General features: G+C 45.3%; 1 protein-coding gene across 2 annotated transcripts in view; it reads left to right on the top strand.

Annotated features, from left to right (window-relative positions):
• Positions 1-18,353, top strand: part of LDLRAD3 (low density lipoprotein receptor class A domain containing 3) — a 119,460-nt gene that overhangs the window by 30,856 nt on the left and 70,251 nt on the right. For both annotated transcript variants that reach the window (XM_075094343.1, XM_075094341.1), the window contains exon 2: positions 6,884-7,030. In XM_075094343.1, the coding sequence (XP_074950444.1) occupies positions 6,884-7,030 (147 nt within the window). The remainder of the gene's footprint in view (positions 1-6,883; positions 7,031-18,353) is intronic.

Raw genomic sequence — 18,353 nt, 5'->3', positions numbered from 1 at the left:
TGCTCACTTTTCTTTAGTTGTGATGTGTTTTGTTGGTGAGCAAATATTGGCAGGTATTGAAGGTATGTTTTTTTGATGCCATCTTGCTGCAAATTCCAGCCACTGACTTGTTCTAGCCTCTCACCTTTTGTTTTCATAACACATTGCAGATTTCAGTAGAGTGAGAACAGATTTCTGATGTGCTGAAATCAAACCTGATGTGGATTTACACCCAGGAAGGGGATAAGTAGAAAGGAAGAATGAATTCATTCATGTATGGAGCACGTTATGTGCATCATGTGATAGGAAGGTATCATAAGTACCCCTTTTGTCTCACAGCTACATACCAGCCTGGATCAAAATAATTCTCTTCACATTTGAAGCAGTGATCCATTAAAAGTATCCAGTGAAGATCCCAGGATTCCCACAGAAGACATGCCAAAGGTTGGCAGTGAAGTGTTCATGCTTCATCCTTGGCGATAGAGCCTCTTTGCAAAGAGGCTGAAGTTACTGGCATTGTTCATGAGGGTGTCAAACACAGAAGTGTCTTGTATTTCTTCCTCAAAACCCCCTTGACCAGGGTGACTGCCTACTCTTAATGATTATGCTTTCTGATACAGAAGCAGCAGTATTATTGGTAGTGATCTGTTTTGTAATGTGCAGTTCTCTGGAGTGCTTTCAGGCAAAGGGTTTTTTTGTGACAGACATCCTTGACTTGCTTTCTTAATACAGTGTGAAATGGTCAGTATGACTTGTCCTTGTATTTATTTTTCCCTGATTCTTTTTCAGCAAGTATTAAATATTTAGATACTAACATTTTTGGAAGTGGCTGATAAAACAGATTGATTTTCCTTACTCAGTCCCCTTCAAAGTGAAACACAAGTCCCTTTTTTTATTCAGCCCAGATGGTGTGCTTCTTAAAGTGAGCAATGTGTTGCAGTGAAAATGGACTACTTATTTCCCCTTCTTCCCTTCTTCCTTTACTTAACTGTACGCATCCATCTAGCTCATATCTGTGTTGAATTAAAAGTAAGTCAAAGAGACTGCAGGGTAAATATGTCAACTATTGGAAAGCCAGCTCTGCCGGATTGAAGGAATTTCTGCCCCTGCCAATGGCCAGTATAGCAAGCTGGCTGCACAAAACCTGACATCTGTATGGACCTTATTAGAAAAATGGACCAGGTGATCTAGTTTGGTCCTTTTAATGTCTGTCTTGTGTGTGTCTGTAACACTGCTCCTCCTCACCTGTGTGCACAAAGCCCCAAGTCACACAGCAGGCTGTGCACTGGGTGGGCAGGAACATCCCATTCTTGAGGGTTGAGAGGTGATAACCATGCTGAAGATTTGTTTGTGGGTTTTTATATCTGATAGAGGAGGCTTGCAAAGTGAAGGAAGCAAAAGGTTTCTGTTCCTGGAATGTTGCTTCAATTTAGTAGCATAGAAGTATAACATTAATTTAAAGGAATTATTAAAAGTAACAGGCACTCAATAGCTTTTTTTTGGGGGGGGGGGAGGGGGTGTTTGGTTTGTGTGTTTTGACTTTTTGAAACTCTAAAAATTTCTTCAATTATTTGTCTTGGTCTAAAGTTTTTCATTAAAGTGTGGAGATCATGGCCAAAACTTTTCATGCAAGATAACCGCAGTAGATCTGACAGAAGCTGAACTTTGGCTATTCTGTACAGGAGGTGTTAATAGTGCTTGAAATGCATCCAGTTATCATGTTTTCTCAGGAACACCGTGATACTTAGGGGGGAGAAGACAGTTCTGTAAATAGGGCAGGTAGCTGTGAGACCTGATGTTGGTTCTTAGTTAGCAACTTGCCCAAGTCTAGAAGATGTCTCACTTAAGTGTTGACAGCAGGATTTTTCATTTTGAATAGATGCAGCTTCCCCGTGGATGTGGAGCAGGTTGGATGAGAGATGTAGGTGTGAGATTAGACAAGAAGGTGGTGCAGAACAACAGAGAGAGATGCCATGAGGATGGTATCTTTTTGATGTTGCTACCTAAATGTACCACGTAGGTGCTTAGGTTCTGAGACAGCAAAAGCCTCAGTAATTCCTAATTCTCTTGCTAAGCTTGAAATAACTGTTTTACATCAGAGATGTATCCTTAGCCAGGACATTTCAGTTTTATAATATTTAAGAATTTTTATACTCTCTAATAAAAGTTATGAAAACTACCAGGAGAGTCTTCCAGTGGTACCATACTGACATGAAAGCTATTTTTGGGGGGAGCGTGGAGAAAGAATCTAGGTTCTGCTGTTGAAGCTCTTGGATGCTTTATAACAAACTTGAACATGGCATGTTGGCTGTACCCTTACATTGTAAAGAATACCTGAATATCTCTTTCATATCCTGATCTGGTGACAGCATGTCATAATTTTATAACATTGCAGCAGGTTTCCTGCAGTTGCAGACAGAGGTGTTATTAGTGCACTGGGAGTTATTTGCTAGTTAGGAGGTTGTGTAATGCTGACAGTTTTCATCCTCTGTAGCTGTTTGAGTGGTGACTTTGGTTTCATGATTACTTACCAGCTACAACAGGTCAACGATATGAAGGCTCATGTGAATATGTTCAATCAGTGGTATAAGGAAAAAACTAAAAGAAAATTAACAAAAAAAAAAACACCCTGAACACAGAACTGCATAACTTAGTGAACAGTTCTAAGGCTGCACTAGCCCAGGGGTGTTTATTGACAGCGCCCTATCTGTTCAGTGTTTCATGGCAGGACTAGCCAAGGACAAACCATTCCTGTTGCTGATTTATATTTTTAGGACTCGGGCATGAAGTAGAGTTAGGTGCAGCATTTCACAGAATCACAGAATGGTAGGGGTTGGAAGGGACCTCTAGAGATTGTCGTCCAACCCCCTGCTTAAGCAGGCACACCTAGAGCAGGGGGCACAGGAACACATCCAGGTGGGTTTTGAATGTCTCCAGGGAAGGAGACTCCACAGCCTCCCTGGGCAGCCTGTGCCAATGCTGTCACCCTCACAGGAAAGAACTTTTTACTCATATTGAGGTGGAGCTTCCTGTGTTCCAACTTGCGCCCATTGCCCCTTGTCCTGTCACTGGGCACTGTTGAAAAGAGCCTAGTCCCATTGTCCTGACACCCACCCTTTAGATATTCATAAATACCTATAAAATCCCCCCTCACTCTTCTCCAGGCTAAACAAACCCAAGTCTCTCAGCCTTTCCCCATAAGGGAGATGCTCCAGCCCCCTGATCATCTTGGTAGCTCTCCGCTGGACTTGCTCAAGCAGTTTCCTGTCCTTCTTAAACTGGGGGGCCCAAAACTGGACACAGTACTCCAAATGTGGCCTCACTAGGGCAGAGTAGAGGGGGAGGATAACCTCTTTCAATCTGATGGCCACACTCCTTTTAATGCACCCCAGGATACTGTTGGCCTTCTAGGCCACAAGGGCACATTGCTGACTCAGGGTCAGCTTGTTGTCCACCAGCAATCCCAGGTCCTTCTCAGAGCCGATTTCCAGTAGCTCAGCCCCCAGCCTGTACCAGTGCACGGGGTTGTTCCTCCACAGGTGCAGGACCTTGCACTTGCTCTGGTTGAATTTTGTCAGGTTTCCCTCGGCCCAGCTCTCCAGCCTGTCCAGGTCTCGTTGGATGGCAGCACAGCCTTCTGGTGTATCATCCACTCCCCCCAGCTTGGTATCATCAGCAAACTTGTTGAGGTTACACTCTGTCCCTTCATGCAGGTCATTGATGAATGTGTTGAACAGGACTGGACCCAGCAGAAACCCTGGGGAACACCGCTAGTGACAGGCCTCCATCCAGACTCTGCCCCATTGATCATGACCTTCTGAGTTCTGTTGTTGAGCCAGTTCTCTGTCCATCTCGGTGTCCGCTCATCCAACCCATACTTCCTTAGCTTGCCTATGAGGATGCTATGGGAGACAGTGTCAAATGTCTTACTGAAGTCAAGATCAACAACATCCACTGCCCTCCCTCCATCGACCCAGCCAGTCACACCATCACAGAAGGCTATCAGGTTGGTCAAGCATGATCTTCCCTTGGTGAATCCATGTTGACTACTTCTGATAACCTTCTTTTCCTCTACATGCCTGGAGGTGACCTCCAGGGTGAACTGCGCCATCACCTTTCCGGGGATGGAGGTGAGGCTGACTGGCTGTAGTTCCCCAGGTCCTCCTCCTTGCCCCTTTTGAAGACTGGAGTGACGTTTGCTGTTGTCCAGTCCTCGGGCACCTCTCCTGTCCTCCATGACCTTTCAAAGATGATGGAGAGTGGCTCAGGAAGAACATGCACCAGCTCCCTCAGCATTCCCGGGTGCATCCTATCAGGCCCCACGGATTTGCGAGGATCCGGTTTGCATAGGTGATCTCTGACCCAATCCTTTTCAACAAAGGGGAAGTCTTCCTTTCTCCAGATTTTCTCTCTCTCCTCTGGGGGCTGAGATACCTGAGGGCCAGCCTTAGCAGTAAAGGCTGAGGCAAAGAAGGCATTCAGTAACTCTGCCTTCTCTGCATCCTGTGTCACCAGGGCCCCCACCTCATTCAGCTGTGGGCCCACAGATTCCCCAGTCTTTCTTTTACTACTAATGTATTTGCAAAAGCCCTTATTGTTGTCCTTGACATGCTTTGCCAGATTTAATTCCAAGTGGGCCTTGGCCTTCCTCATCACATCTCTGTATACTCTGACTGTGTTCCTATATTCCTCCCAAGTGGCCAGTCCCTTTTTCCACATGCTGTAAGCCCCCCCCCCCCCCCCCCCCCTTCTTTCATTTGAGTTTTTCTGGAAGCTCTTTGCTTATCCATGTGGGGCTCTGGCTCTTCTGCCTGATTTCTTCCTCCTTGGGCTGCACCATTCTTGAGCTTGGAGGAAGTGGTCATTTCCATGGGAGATGCTCAGAGCAGTGAAGGCCCTGCCTAAGTGGTCTGAAACTGAGCTTCTTCCAGTGTGCCCCAGGTTGTAGCCTTTTCCCATTGCAGAGTAGAGAGGAGACCTGTTCTTTCTAGATCGGAAGAGCAGTGATGCAGGGAATGAAACTGAAGTTTGAATGAAACTGCTAAAAGCAAAAAGACATCAAATTTACAGCTGCATAGCCTGGGCTTGCTTTTTGTTGGCTGTTGCCTTCTTTAAGGTGCTACAGCAGGAGAGTTACAGGTGGCTCTGGGTATGTGGCCAGTGGCTGAGATTGCCCCATCTGTCTCAGAAGACCTTATTTCCACCTTTTTCTGAACTCCCTTGTCTTTTAACAGCTCAGGACAAACTTCCATTAAGGTATCTGCTCTGTGCTGGCAGATTCTTAAAACATCCCCAGGAGAGTCTGCCATTTGCAGGAAATATGTTGTTTGGGGCAGACATAACCATTAAAAAAATGCCTCCCTGAAGCATTACTATCATGTGTCTTTTGAAACAGTCTTTTGAAACTTAGTAGTTTTGCCTGTGTCAGGGATGGAGCATTTTGCTGTGTTGTGGGGGAGGAAGGGAACCATTTGCATTTGGCTGATTCAGGAGTTTGTGGAAAGCCTTATGCTTAAAGGCTCATTTATTTGGCAGCTGAGTCCTCAAAAAATGCTTGTATGGAGCAGGTTCTTCCCTGGGACTGCAGGAATGAGCTAGGAAAGGATCCTTCCTGAAACTGCTGATCCTGTCAGCTGTGATCTGCTCTGTGCCCTGTGCAGCACTGAAGAGCAGGGTACTTGCCATGCTGTGTTTATGGTGCTTCTCCTTGCCTGTGGAGCTCAGTCCTTCTTGGGAAGAGGAAGGAGTTGGGACTCCCAACAGGAGCAGGAAGCAAGCTGGTGTAGGGTGGGCAATGCAGGGAACTGCCTGCAGCTCTGCTGCTCCCCCAGGGTTTCAAAAATCATGCAATATCCTCAAAATAGGTAAATGAATAGGTAAATGATTAAGCTGCACATCAGCTTAATTTGTTCTTCCTGGTTTTGAACCATGCAGGCAGGCGGGAGGGCATATTTTTGTGACACCTCCACCCTTATGTGGGAAGGCTTGTATTTGTGGGTTTTGCCTGGGACTAGTCTGGAACCTGACAGAGGATATTCTTTCTGTCATCGTCTGCCCTGTCATGCAGTTTCCCCCTAGCTTGACAACATGACATGCCATTTTGGTGCTTATTAAAACCATTGAGTGTTTCCTTCACTGAAGCTTGTGTCTGTGATATCTGTGCTCCAGAAACAATGCATAAAGTGGGAAACATGGTAGACTGAAATGACTGACTAGAGCGGTCTGTAACCTTGAAGGCAAATCTCTAGGCTTCCCTCTTGCACTGTTGATCTCCAGTATTCTGCTGCTAAACCCCCTCCACTTGGCAGACTCTTAGTGTGCCAACTGCCTTACTAGCCTGTGGACGGATGTGTGCCAGGGATTATATTAACATGAAGTAGCTCAATTCTAAGTTTGATCAGCAGCACTGTGTTTAAAACAAACTGAAATTGAAAGTATGAATTAGTCAATGCATTACCTAGTTCGTAGCCCTTGGGTAACAACAAAATATTCTGCAAGCTGAGACCGATCTGACAAGAGCATGGGAGTACAGAGCTGAGTACTTGTAGCCTTGTCTGTTTTACTTGTGTTTAGACTGACCCTGTGAAGGCGATTTTTTTTTTTGAACAAACTTTGCTTTGACCTGAGGACACACAGAAGGCTGCATGTATGTTCCTAGAAACAAAATAGCAACAAAGAAATCTGAAATGGGGAGTGTGAACGGAGAACAGGTAAAACGATAATTTAGGAAAAAGAAAGTGCTGCCAAGTACCATACTCAAGATACTAATAGGAGAATGACAAAATAACCAGGGTCAAGATCCATTCAGCTCATCTTCATTGAACCACTGACAAACAGCTTAGCGACTGCTTTTGATGCCTTTTTTTAAAACCTCTGTAAACTTTCCTCTTTTTTTTTGTCACAGAGAGCCAACTGTTGCCTGGGAATAATTTCACAAATGAATGCAACATTCCTGGAAACTTCATGTGCAGTAATGGGCGCTGTATCCCAGGGGCCTGGCAGTGTGATGGGCTGCCGGACTGCTTTGATGACAGTGATGAGAAGGAATGCCGTAAGTGACCATTGCTATGACCTTAACATGCATAATATCACAAGGCTTGCCTAGGTAGTGTTACCGGTGTGTTCTGTAGCGTATACTAGGTAAGTAACAAAGCTACTGCCAGTTTCTTAATTTAGCTAATGTTAGAAAAAAATGACAGGCTTTATTATTTGATCTTAAGGTTCTTCAAATTGTCCAGTTTTAATACAGTACTTGGTGGCAGGTACTTAAATCCCTATTCACAGATGGGTAAACTGAGACAGACTTGACTTACGACTCTTCCAGTGGAAGAGTGATGCTCTGATTTTTAGGGATCCTGTGTATACTACTTCAGCACACTGGCCTAGTGCTGTAAGTTGACTTCCACTACCATCAAGGCTAGTTGCTTTCATTTCAAAATTGTTGACTGTACCCTGTTGTTTTTGTTCTCTCCAGTCAAAATGTAATTCTTAACCCCCTGAAATGTAACACTAACTTTCTGGAAAATAGACAAAATGAGCTGGCTAATAATGTTTACATGTTTCAGTACTCCTTAGAGAACTCCCAGTTGTAGAGAGCTAAAAAAAGCCTGATCTGGTTCTCCTCTGTGATTTAACCTTTTCCTTAGCATTAATTAATCTTTAGTTAATGTTATCCAACCACTAGTTAGCATGAAACTTTCTAACCTACACATTTGTCATGGTTTAACCCCAGCCAGCAACTAAGCTCCACACAGCCACTGGCTCACTCCTCGCTGGTAGGATGAGAATCGGAAGAGTAAAAGTGAGAAAACTCATGGGTTGAGATAAAGACAGTTTAATAGGTAAGGCAAAAGCCACACACGCAAACAAAGCAAACAGGGAATTCATTCACTCCTTCCTGTTGTCAGGCAGGTGTTCAGATGCCTCCAGGAAAGCAGGGCTCCATCACGTGTAACAGTGACTTCGGAAGACAAACGCCAGATGTTCCCTCCCTTCCTTCTTTCCCCAGCTCTATATGCCGAACACGACGTCATCCGGTGTAGCATATCCCTTGGGTCAGTTGGGGTCAGCTGTCCCAGCTGTGTCCCTTCCCAGCTTCTTGTGCACCCCCAGCCCACTCGCTGGTAGGGTGGGGTGAGAGGCAGAAAAGGCCTTGACTCTGTAAGCCCTGCTTAGCAGGAACTAAAACATCCTTGTATTATCAGCACTGTTTCCAGCACAAATCCAAAACACAGCCCCATACTAGCTACTATGAGGAAAATTAACTTGATCCTAGCCAAAATGAGCACGTTTTACCCAGACAATGAGATTATGCTGCAGCATAGCACATAACTGAATGCATAATGCAGTCAAAATAACTGGATTTGAAATCCAGTTGGGAGTGAAAAAAAAAACAACCTCAAATTTCATGTTATTCTAGAGGGACTGAGAAATTTCTGAGAAGTTACTGCTTTTCAGCTAACAAATGTTCCTCCTTTACATATAAACTTCATGGAGGTTTTCATTAAACTTAAACCAAAATACAAGCAGCTTACCTTTCCGAAGACACTTTCAAGGTATCATTAGCTTTGCTTATGGAGCAGAAAGAATATCTTCTTCCAAATTAACTGACTATAAATACCATGTTTTGTTAAATACTCTTGCTTTTTTAACTTGATGCCTCTTCTTTAACCCCAGTTTTCCATCCCTTTTAAAACAAAGGGGCTTTAATAACTGTGCTGTGGAAGCCTCCATACATAGTTCTGCTTTAAAGCAGTGAGCTCTTCTCCCTTTCAAAGGCATTAAAAGTATCTGTATAAAGTATCTGATGCTTTGCAGGTAAAGCATCAGGCTTGTTGCAACATTGAAGACAGGTTAGTATATTTTTTTTCTTAGACTTTAACATCTTAAGAAAGGGTGGAACTGTTGTAAGGATTGATCATTGTCATGCATGTCTCTTTAAAGCCCAGCAGAATTTATATTAGTGAGAGCTTTGGCAAGAATAAAGAAATGTCTAAAGTTCAACCCTGCCTTTCAGTGAGATGTTCGTGATGACATCATCTGTGTGACTCTCAGGTTCCTCATTACCTGGCTCCTGAATATGTTGCTAATATGACTTTTGGTGCGCTCTTTGTACTTAAAACAAGCTGAATGTTGACACTTATTTGGATTTATAGGATACAAACCAGGAGGTTTTCTGTCTTCAAGAATGTTACCCTCTGCCTTGTATGAATTTTGTTTCCCTTTGTACAATTACAAAATCTTAATGAGGATTTTCATTAACCTTAACTAAGATTTTCTTAATGAAGGCTGGGCTGGGTATTTACTCATGAATCAGTAACAGAAAAATATACCTTGACTGTCTCTTCAAAAATTTCCTTACCAAAATCAGTTGCATCTGGTGAATTGTAGACAGTAACGAACATAAAAACTGACAAGAAAATATAAATAGCTGCAAAATGTCAATAAAAGTTGTTCTTGTCATGACAGACTCAACCTTACTGAGCTGGGCTATGCTGCAACTATGAATTTAAGTTTCCGCAGAATTGTCGTTTTCTGGGTTTTTTATTTAAATACTTCCAGCTCACTTCATTGGCTAACAGTTTTCTAGATGAGCATCCTTTTGATCCTGCCCAAATTAACAGAGATAATTAGACTGTTCTTTCCTCTTCTCATACATCTATCTGCTACCTGATCACCTTCATCAATGTAAAATTAGCATGGGAAAGAGACAACAGGGAGAGCAAGGGATTCATATCTTGTGAGCAAGAGATTCATATCCTGTGCTGGTCTGATATTAACAGGTTAGATAAGCCAAAACAGGATGGACATAGTGCTCATTTGAATCTCCGGACAAAAATTAATATTCATGCAAGCAAGGTTCTGTAATTCATACAGAGAACTTCAAGCTGCCTGTTCTGCATCTCCATCATCTCCATTTTAGTAGGCAGCTTTTAACTCTGTGTATGCTGCCATGAGACACAAGTCTAATGAACCAGCCACTGTGTGTGGGGGATGCTGAATATGCCTGTGTAGCTACAGTCTATGCACCATAGTAGAGACAAAGGGTGTGAGAGGAGTCACAGAATCACAGAATAGCAGGGGTTGGAAGGGACCGTTGGAGATCATCTTGCCCAACCCCCCCTGCTTGAGCAAGCACACCTAGAGCAGGGAGCAGAGGAACACATCCAGGCATGTTTTGAATGTCTCCAGGGAAGGAGGCTCCACACCCTCTCTGGGCAGCCTGTTCTACTGCTCTGTTACCCTCACAGTAAAGAAGTCTTTTCTCATGTTTAGGTGGAACTTCCTGTGTTCATATTTGTGCCCATTGCTCCTCATCCTGCCATTGGGCACCACTGAAGACAGTCCCACCCCATCTTTTTGACACCTACCCTTTAGATACTTCTAAGCATTGGTAAGATCCCCGCTCAGTCTTCCCCAGGCTAAACAAACCCAAGTGTCTCAGCCTTTCCTCATAAGAATCACACAGAATCCCAGGTTGGAAAGGACCTCAGGGATCATCTAGACCAACCTCTCTAGGAAGAGCGCAGTCTAGACAAATGGCCCAGAACCCTGTCCAGATGACTCTTGAAGGTATCCAACCACCTCCCTGGGGAGGTTATTCCAATGGTTGACTGTCCTCAATGTGAAAAATTTCCCTCTCATGTCCAATCGGAATCTCCCCGAGAGCAACTTGTGTCCATTCCCCCTTGTCCTCTCCATGGGACTCCTTGTAAAAAGGGAGTCTCCATCTTCTTTGTAGCTGCCCCTTAAGTACTGGTACACGGTAATGAGCTCCCCTCTGAGCCTCCTGTTCTCCAGGCTAAACAAACCCAGTCCTCCCAGCCTATCCTCATATGGCAGCTTCCCATTCCTTTGATCATCTTGGTGGCCCTTCTCTGGACCCCTTCCAGCCTGTCCCCATCCTTTTTGTACAGCGGGGACCAGAACTGTACGCAGTACTCCAGGTGTGGCCTGACAGGCACTGAGTAGAGCAGGATGATGACTTCTTTCTCTCTGCTGGCGATGCCCTTTTTGATGCAACCCAGCATCCTGTTGGCCTTCTTGGCCGCAGCAGCACACTGTTCACTCATGTTGAGCTTGCTTTCAACCAGGACCCCCAGGTCCCTTTCCACAGAGCTGCTCTCCAGCCAGGTGGATCCCAGTCTGTGCTGCACTCCTGGATTATGTTTTCCCAGATGCAAGACCCTACACTTGTCCTTGTTGAACTTCATACGTTTCTTGCTGGCCCACTCTTCCAGCCTATCCAGATCTCCCTGCAGACCAGCTCTCCCTTCTGGAATGTCTACTTCCCCACTCAACTTGGTGTCATCCACACACTTCATCAGGCTACACTTGATGCTGTTATCCAGATCACTTATAAAGGTGTTGAATAACATTGGGCCCAATAGCGATCCCTGGGGGACCCCACTAGTGACAGGTTGCCACTTGGAGAAGGAGCTATTTACCACCACCCTTTGGGTGTGGCCTGTCAGCCAATTCCCCACCCACTGCAGAGACCACTTGTCTAGGCCATAACGCATTAATTTCTCCAGGAGGAGGCTGGGGGGGACCGTATCAAAGGCCTTGGAGAAGTCCAGGTAGACAATGTCCACCGCCTGCCCCATGTCAGCCAGGCAAGTCACTTTGTCAGAGAAGGCCACCAGGTTTGTCAAGCATGATCTGCCCTTAATGAAGCCATGTTGGCTTTTCCCGATCACGTGCTTCATTTGACTTGTGATGGCCCCCAGGAGGATTCCTTCCATAACTTTCCCAGGGATTGAAATAAGGCCGATGGGCCTATAGTTACCCGGATCCTTCCTCGAGTCTTTCTTGTAGATAAGGGTAACATTTGCCTTCCTCCAGTCCTCTGGGACATCCCCTGTTCTCCATGACTTCTCGAAGATTATGGAGAGTGGCTTTGCAATGATGTCAGCCAGCTCTCTCAACACCCTCGGAATGATGGCGTCAGGGCCCATTGATTTGTACGGGTCAAGCTCCTGTAAGAATTCATGTACTAACTCTTCCTTCACTGATGGTGGGTCGGTGTTTGGATCAATCAGCTAGTTTGTTCCCAAAGCCTGGGACCCAACAGTGTTGGTAAAGACAGAGGTGAGAAAGTGTGGAGGACCTCTGCCTTTTCAGCATTGTTGGTGATTGACTCTCCTTTTCTGTTTAACAGTGGGCCCATGTTTTCCTTCTTTTTCTGCTTATGGGTGACGTGTCTGAAAGAACCCTTTCTTGTTATTTTTGACATCTATGGCCAATTCCAATTCGAGCTGGGCGTTTGCTGTTCTGCCTGGATCTCTGCATGCTCTGGCAATGCCCTTGTTGCTCTCAGCAGATAATCCTCCACTTCTCCATTTCTGGTGTGCCCTTTTGGATTTGAGTAGACCCAGGAGGTCATGGTTGAGCCAAGGGGGCCTCTTGCTCCGCTTACTTCCCTTTCCTTTGTAGGGGATAAATTAGCTTTGTGCTTCCAACAGAGTTCTTGAAGAACTCCCATCACTCACTAGCTCCTTTGTCTTCCATGGAAGCTTCCCATGGAATCCCTCCCAACTGAGCCCTGAGTAAACTGAAGTTTGCTCTTCTAAAATCTAGAACCCTTGTCTTAGAGCTGACCTTTAGCATGCTCAGCAGGATCCTGAACTCCACAATTTTGTGAGCACTGCAGCCAAGGCTATCACTAACCAAGATATTACAATGCAGGTTTTCTTGTTTTGTGAATAGCAAGTCCAGAAGTGCCTCCTTCCTGATCGGCGCATTTAACATTTGTATCAGGAACCAGGCCTCTACGCATTCCAGGAACTTGGTGGATGACACATGAGCTGCCGTATTGTTCTTCCAGCAGATGTCTGGGTAGTTGAATTCACCCATAAGGACCAGGTTCTGTTGGCCAGAAGCTTGCTTTAGTGCCCGAAATATTGCTTCATCAGCTTCGTCATCGTGGTTAGGAGGTCGATAGCAGATGCCCGCTGTGAGGTCCTGCTTGGAGATGACCCCTTTGACTTTAACCCAGAGGCATTCAACAGAACAGTCACAATCACCAGAGTTGACTGATACATTCGAGGTTTTCCTTAATGTAGAGTGCAACTCCACCTCTTCTACCCTGCCTGTCTTTATGAAAGACCTTATAACTGTCCAGTGCAATCCCCCAGTCATGAGAGGTGCTCCAGTACCCTGATCATCTTCGTAGCTCTCCACTGGACTCTCTATCCATCTCAGTGTCCGCTCATCCAACCCATACTTCCTTAGCTTGCCTATGAGGATGCTATGGGAGACAGTGTCAAATGTCTTACTGAAGTCAAGATCAACAACATCCACTGCCCTCCCTCCATCGACCCAGCCAGTCACACCATCACAGAAGGCTATCAGGTTGGTCAAGCATGATCTTCCCTTGGTGAATCCATGTTGACTACTTCTGATAACCTTCTTTTCCTCTACATGCCTGGAGGTGACCTCCAGGGTGAACTGCGCCATCACCTTTCCGGGGATGGAGGTGAGGCTGACTGGCTGTAGTTCCCCAGGTCCTCCTCCTTGCCCCTTTTGAAGACTGGAGTGACGTTTGCTGTTGTCCAGTCCTCGGGCACCTCTCCTGTCCTCCATGACCTTTCAAAGATGATGGAGAGTGGCTCAGGAAGAACATGCACCAGCTCCCTCAGCATTCCCGGGTGCATCCTATCAGGCCCCACGGATTTGCGAGGATCCGGTTTGCATAGGTGATCTCTGACCCAATCCTTTTCAACAAAGGGGAAGTCTTCCTTTCTCCAGATTTTCTCTCTCTCCTCTGGGGGCTGAGATACCTGAGGGCCAGCCTTAGCAGTAAAGGCTGAGGCAAAGAAGGCATTCAGTAACTCTGCCTTCTCTGCATCCTGTGTCACCAGAGCCCCCACCTCATTCAGCTGTGGGCCCACAGATTCCCCAGTCTTTCTTTTACTACTAATGTATTTGCAAAAGCCCTTATTGTTGTCCTTGACATGCTTTGCCAGATTTAATTCCAAGTGGGCCTTGGCCTTCCTCATCACATCTCTGTATACCCTGACTGTGTTCCTATATTCCTCCCAAGTGGCCAGTCCCTTTTTCCACATGCTGTAAGCCCCCTCCCCCCACCCTTCTTCCATTTGAGTTTTTCTGGAAGCTCTTTGCTTATCCATGTGGGTCTCCTGGCTCTTCTGCTTGACTTCTTCCACATAGGGATATACTGATCTTGAGCTTGGAGGAAGTGGTCCTTGAATACTGTCCAGCTCTATTGGACCCTCCTACCTTCTACAGCCCTAGCCTATGGGATTCCTCCAAGCAGGTCTTTGAAGAGGCCAAAGTTTAGCTCTCCTGAAGTCCAGGGATGTAATCCTACTTGTTGCCCATCTTCTGCCATGCAGAAGTGACCACCATCTGTTGGTCACTGTAGCCAACTCTACTCCCTACCCTCACATCCTTAATCAGACCTTCTTTTTTTGTTAATATAGGGTCAAGCAGCACATCTTGCCTCATTGGCTCCTCCGACACCTGTGTTAACAAGTTATCCTTGATGTTCTGCAAGAACCTCCTGGATTGCATGTGCCTTGCCATGTTGCTTTTCCAGCAAATATCAGGGTTGTCGAAGTCCCCCATGAGAACCAGGGCCTGCAATTGAGAGGCTACTTCCAGCTGTGTGCAGAAGGCCTTTTCAGCTTCCTCTACCTGATCAGGTGGCCTGTAGCAAATGCCCTCAACAGTGTCACCTATGTTTGCCTGCCCCCTAATTTTTACCCATAAGCTCTCAACTCATTCTTCCTCCACTCCTAAGCAGAGCTTGACACATTCCAGTTGCTCCTTCGCATAAAGAGCAACTTCCCCACCTATCCTTGTTGGCCCGTCTTTCCTAAAAAGTACATAGCCAGCCATGACAGCATTCCAGTCATGTGAGCTATCCCACCATGTTTCTGTAATTGCAATGAGATCATGGCCCTGCAACCACACACAGGTCTCTAGGAACTAGAGTTGCTGGGAGAAAGAATTACAGCATTATTAAGAAGGCTGGGAGGGTTTTGTGTTGTTAGTTGTTGGCTTACATCTGAATTGAGGATGCTGGCTTACTGTCTCAAGGATGGATGATTCTTCCAACCCAGGAGACACCCCCTCTTGAATCCTGCTAAGCACCTACCCTTGCTAATATCTTCAGAGGGACAATTCGGTCACATATGCATGCGAGTATATACATACAGTGTGTGTAGCTAAGAAGGTTTGGTTTGCTCTTTTGATGAATTTTGAAAATGGTCCCATTCTTAGTGTACTGTTATACTGGTACCAACCACTCTTTACAACAGGAAGGAATCAAAATTTGGATGAGTTATACAGCCCGAATCAGGTGTTAGAGGAGTTCCTCACTCAGAGTTAAGGCATTGAAAGGCAGCCCTAGCATCTTGTCTGAGAAGGGCAAAGGAAGAAGAATTGCTTGTCTCTTCTCCCTGCTCCAGCTTGCATCAGTCTGTAAAGATAGGCTCCTAGATTACTGGAAAGGACTCTGGAGGTCATTTGGTCCAGCTGCCTGTGCGGAGCAGGCCTAACTTGGATCAGGGTTGCTCAGGGCCTTGTCTGGTCGAGTTTTGCACATTTCCAAGGATGGAGAGTCCACAGTCCTTTTGGGCACCTGTTCCAGGGTTTGAATATGCCCACTTGGAAATTTTTTTTCCCTAGTACATGATCAGTTTCCAGTGATGGGACAGAAGCTGAACCAATTTTAAAGATGTGCAGTGTGACTAACATTCAGATCCTTTGGCCTTAATGAGAGGGGAATGTAGGAGCCCAGGGATTGTTGTTCTTGACAGCAGAAACAGCAGCTGAAAAGTAAGAACAGTTGACATTCAAAATGTGTAAATGTGTGCGTTACATCTGGTTGTGCCATTGTACCAACATGTGTTGTGTTACTTGTGTCAGGCAACCCCAGGGAGGACAGCCATGCTTTAAAGTAGCATGCTAGCATCACAAGGCTTAGAGCGTGTGTGCGCCTAGGTATAAAAATTTTTAATTTTTAAAATCATTTTAGGCTAGGCTTTGTTACCTTCCTCCTATCAAAATAAAGCTCTACTTACTAGAACTTACCTTGCAGCAAAAGTGGAGTCCTTTTTTTCTGCTGTGATGTTGCTTTGCATTAGCTGAGCTTTTGATAGTGAAGACAAAGCCGTAGGAGTCGCATTAGCAGCATGAGATGGCTGAGTTCCCAGTGTGTTACTACTCTGAGCTGTGCTTTAAGCTGCTCTGTCTGTGATTCCTCATTGACTAACTAGTTCACATTGAAAGGCTTTAACCTTGTTTTAAAGTGTTTATGAGTAGGAGTTTGGTTACAGGATTCATCTGGTACTGTGCACTGGTATTTCTGTGAAGACAATTTTGGCATGCCCACTGAGGAAGTGGTTATGTGCAAAGTCTTTCTCTTTTGGATCGCTTTATGGTTGAACGTAGATGTCCAGCAATGTTTTATCAATTCCATTGCTGTAGAATCTCATCCTGTCTGTCCCCCTTCAAACAGGAAAACTTAAAACTTGCGGTCTGGGTCTCATTTTCTGCAGCCAGCGAGTGAAACGTACTGGTCTGGGTGTGAGGAGGAAATAAGATGCAAAGCAGAATTACCTGCACCTTGTCCATTCATGCCTTACCTGTTCCCTCCCTTCTGTCCCTTTCCTTGCTCCTGCTTTGCAGGACTCTCTCTGTTAACCACATTACTTTGTGGGCTTTTTCTTCATCTCCCACACTTGCCAGAATCCATACCATCTGTCATCTTCCTTGCTTCCTCTGTGCCCTGATCCGTGATCAGTTTAACGCTTCCCATGCCAGCTGTCTGTATGCTGTTCAGTGCACAGAACACTTCTTATACTCTTGCCTTCTGTCGTGGTGATGTGATGACAGAAAAATTTTACCCGGTTTTATCTGGGGAGGCAGGTTGAGGCAAAGGCAAAAGAGGGATGTAATAAGGTGAGACAGTGACTTCTCACTTGTAAATAAGAACTGCTTCTCCTTGAAACAGAGTATCTCTTTGGCTTTTCCTCCAAGCCACTAATTGACCTTGGAAAAACAACTGATTGACCAGTGACTGGACAAGGAGCAATGAGCACAAGTTGGAACACAGGAAGCTTCACTTAGGAGAAAAAAGTTCTTTCCTGTGAGGGTGCCAGAGCAGTGGCACAGGCTGCCCAGGAGGCTGTGGAGTCTCCTTCCCTGGAGACATTCAAAACCCACCTGGATGCGTTCCTGTGCCCCCTGCTCTAGGTGTCCCTGCTCAAGCAGCATGGCTGGATGAGGTGATCTCCAGAGGTCCCTTCCAACCCCTACCATTCTGTGATAGCAGTGTAAATGTTTTGAGAGTATTGCCAGTTATCTATATTTTGAGTAACCTGCTATCATCAGTGCATCTCCCAAAACTGAGAACCCTTTTGTAGTTCATTCTCCCTGTCTCTGCTGGTTCTTGTTTGTTGGATTGCTCATCAGCCTGTGTAGTCCAATAACTGTCATGCAGGTTTCTTTTAAATATTAGTGGGATTTTAACTACTACTGCTTTTTAGCTATGCAGATGACTTATAAAGGAAGCTGAGGTTCCTCTTTGCAAATGCGGACTCTTTACCAACAGGACTTTCCTATGGAGCTTATAAGTCTTGATTGTATAGCTCCTAAATCATGCTCTGGTTCCATACCAGGCACGTATATATATACCTGGGGTTAGTGCTTGCACTAGTCAAGGTGGGAGCTGCATGTTGTCAGTCACTCTGTTCTCTGATATCAAATGTGGAAGATCCAAAATGGCACAGAATAGAGAACCTGAGTGGAGAGAGCCTAGAGATGTGTGTTTGCATGTCTCAAAACGTTTTGAAGTGGATGATCTTTAGTGCTGACCTTTATACCTACCTGCTGACATATTCCTATGGGGCCGAGACCTGCATCCCGCTGTTGGAAGGATTGTCTCCCTGAGATTTAAGAGTACACTAATGTTCTTAGTTAAGCTTGTAATTTACTCTGTCATCTTTTGTTTCCTCTTTTCTTTGCTCTCTGTACATCTTTGTATTAGATTATTACAGAAAGAACAATATGAACACTGAAAATGGCTTTTGTCAGCTAATGAGTAACAGCTAGTGGAGAGATGGCATGTTGCTGCCTTTGTCAGCTAACGAGCAGCAGATGGTGCAGATTCAGAGCATGGTACATCATCTGTGCTAAGTGCCTGCCATGACAGCAGCCAGAATTAGACATATACCAAATACCCAGAAGTCTAGATTTTCCTTCTTCGCTCTTCTGAGAGCCATTTCCTACATGCCAAAGTTTGTGTGTTCAGTTATGAGCAAAGAGTGGCATGCAGTGAATACAGTGAGTACCTGTGTTAATCTGAGGGCTAAAGAGCGTAGGCTGTGGGCTAGAAAAAAAAATAC

Source organism: Phalacrocorax aristotelis, chromosome 5 (assembly GCF_949628215.1).
Source record: "Phalacrocorax aristotelis chromosome 5, bGulAri2.1, whole genome shotgun sequence".
In the NCBI taxonomy this organism is placed as follows: domain Eukaryota; kingdom Metazoa; phylum Chordata; class Aves; order Suliformes; family Phalacrocoracidae; genus Phalacrocorax; species Phalacrocorax aristotelis.
Note: the sequence above shows the minus strand (reverse complement) of the source record. Positions and strands in the feature narration are given on the sequence as shown.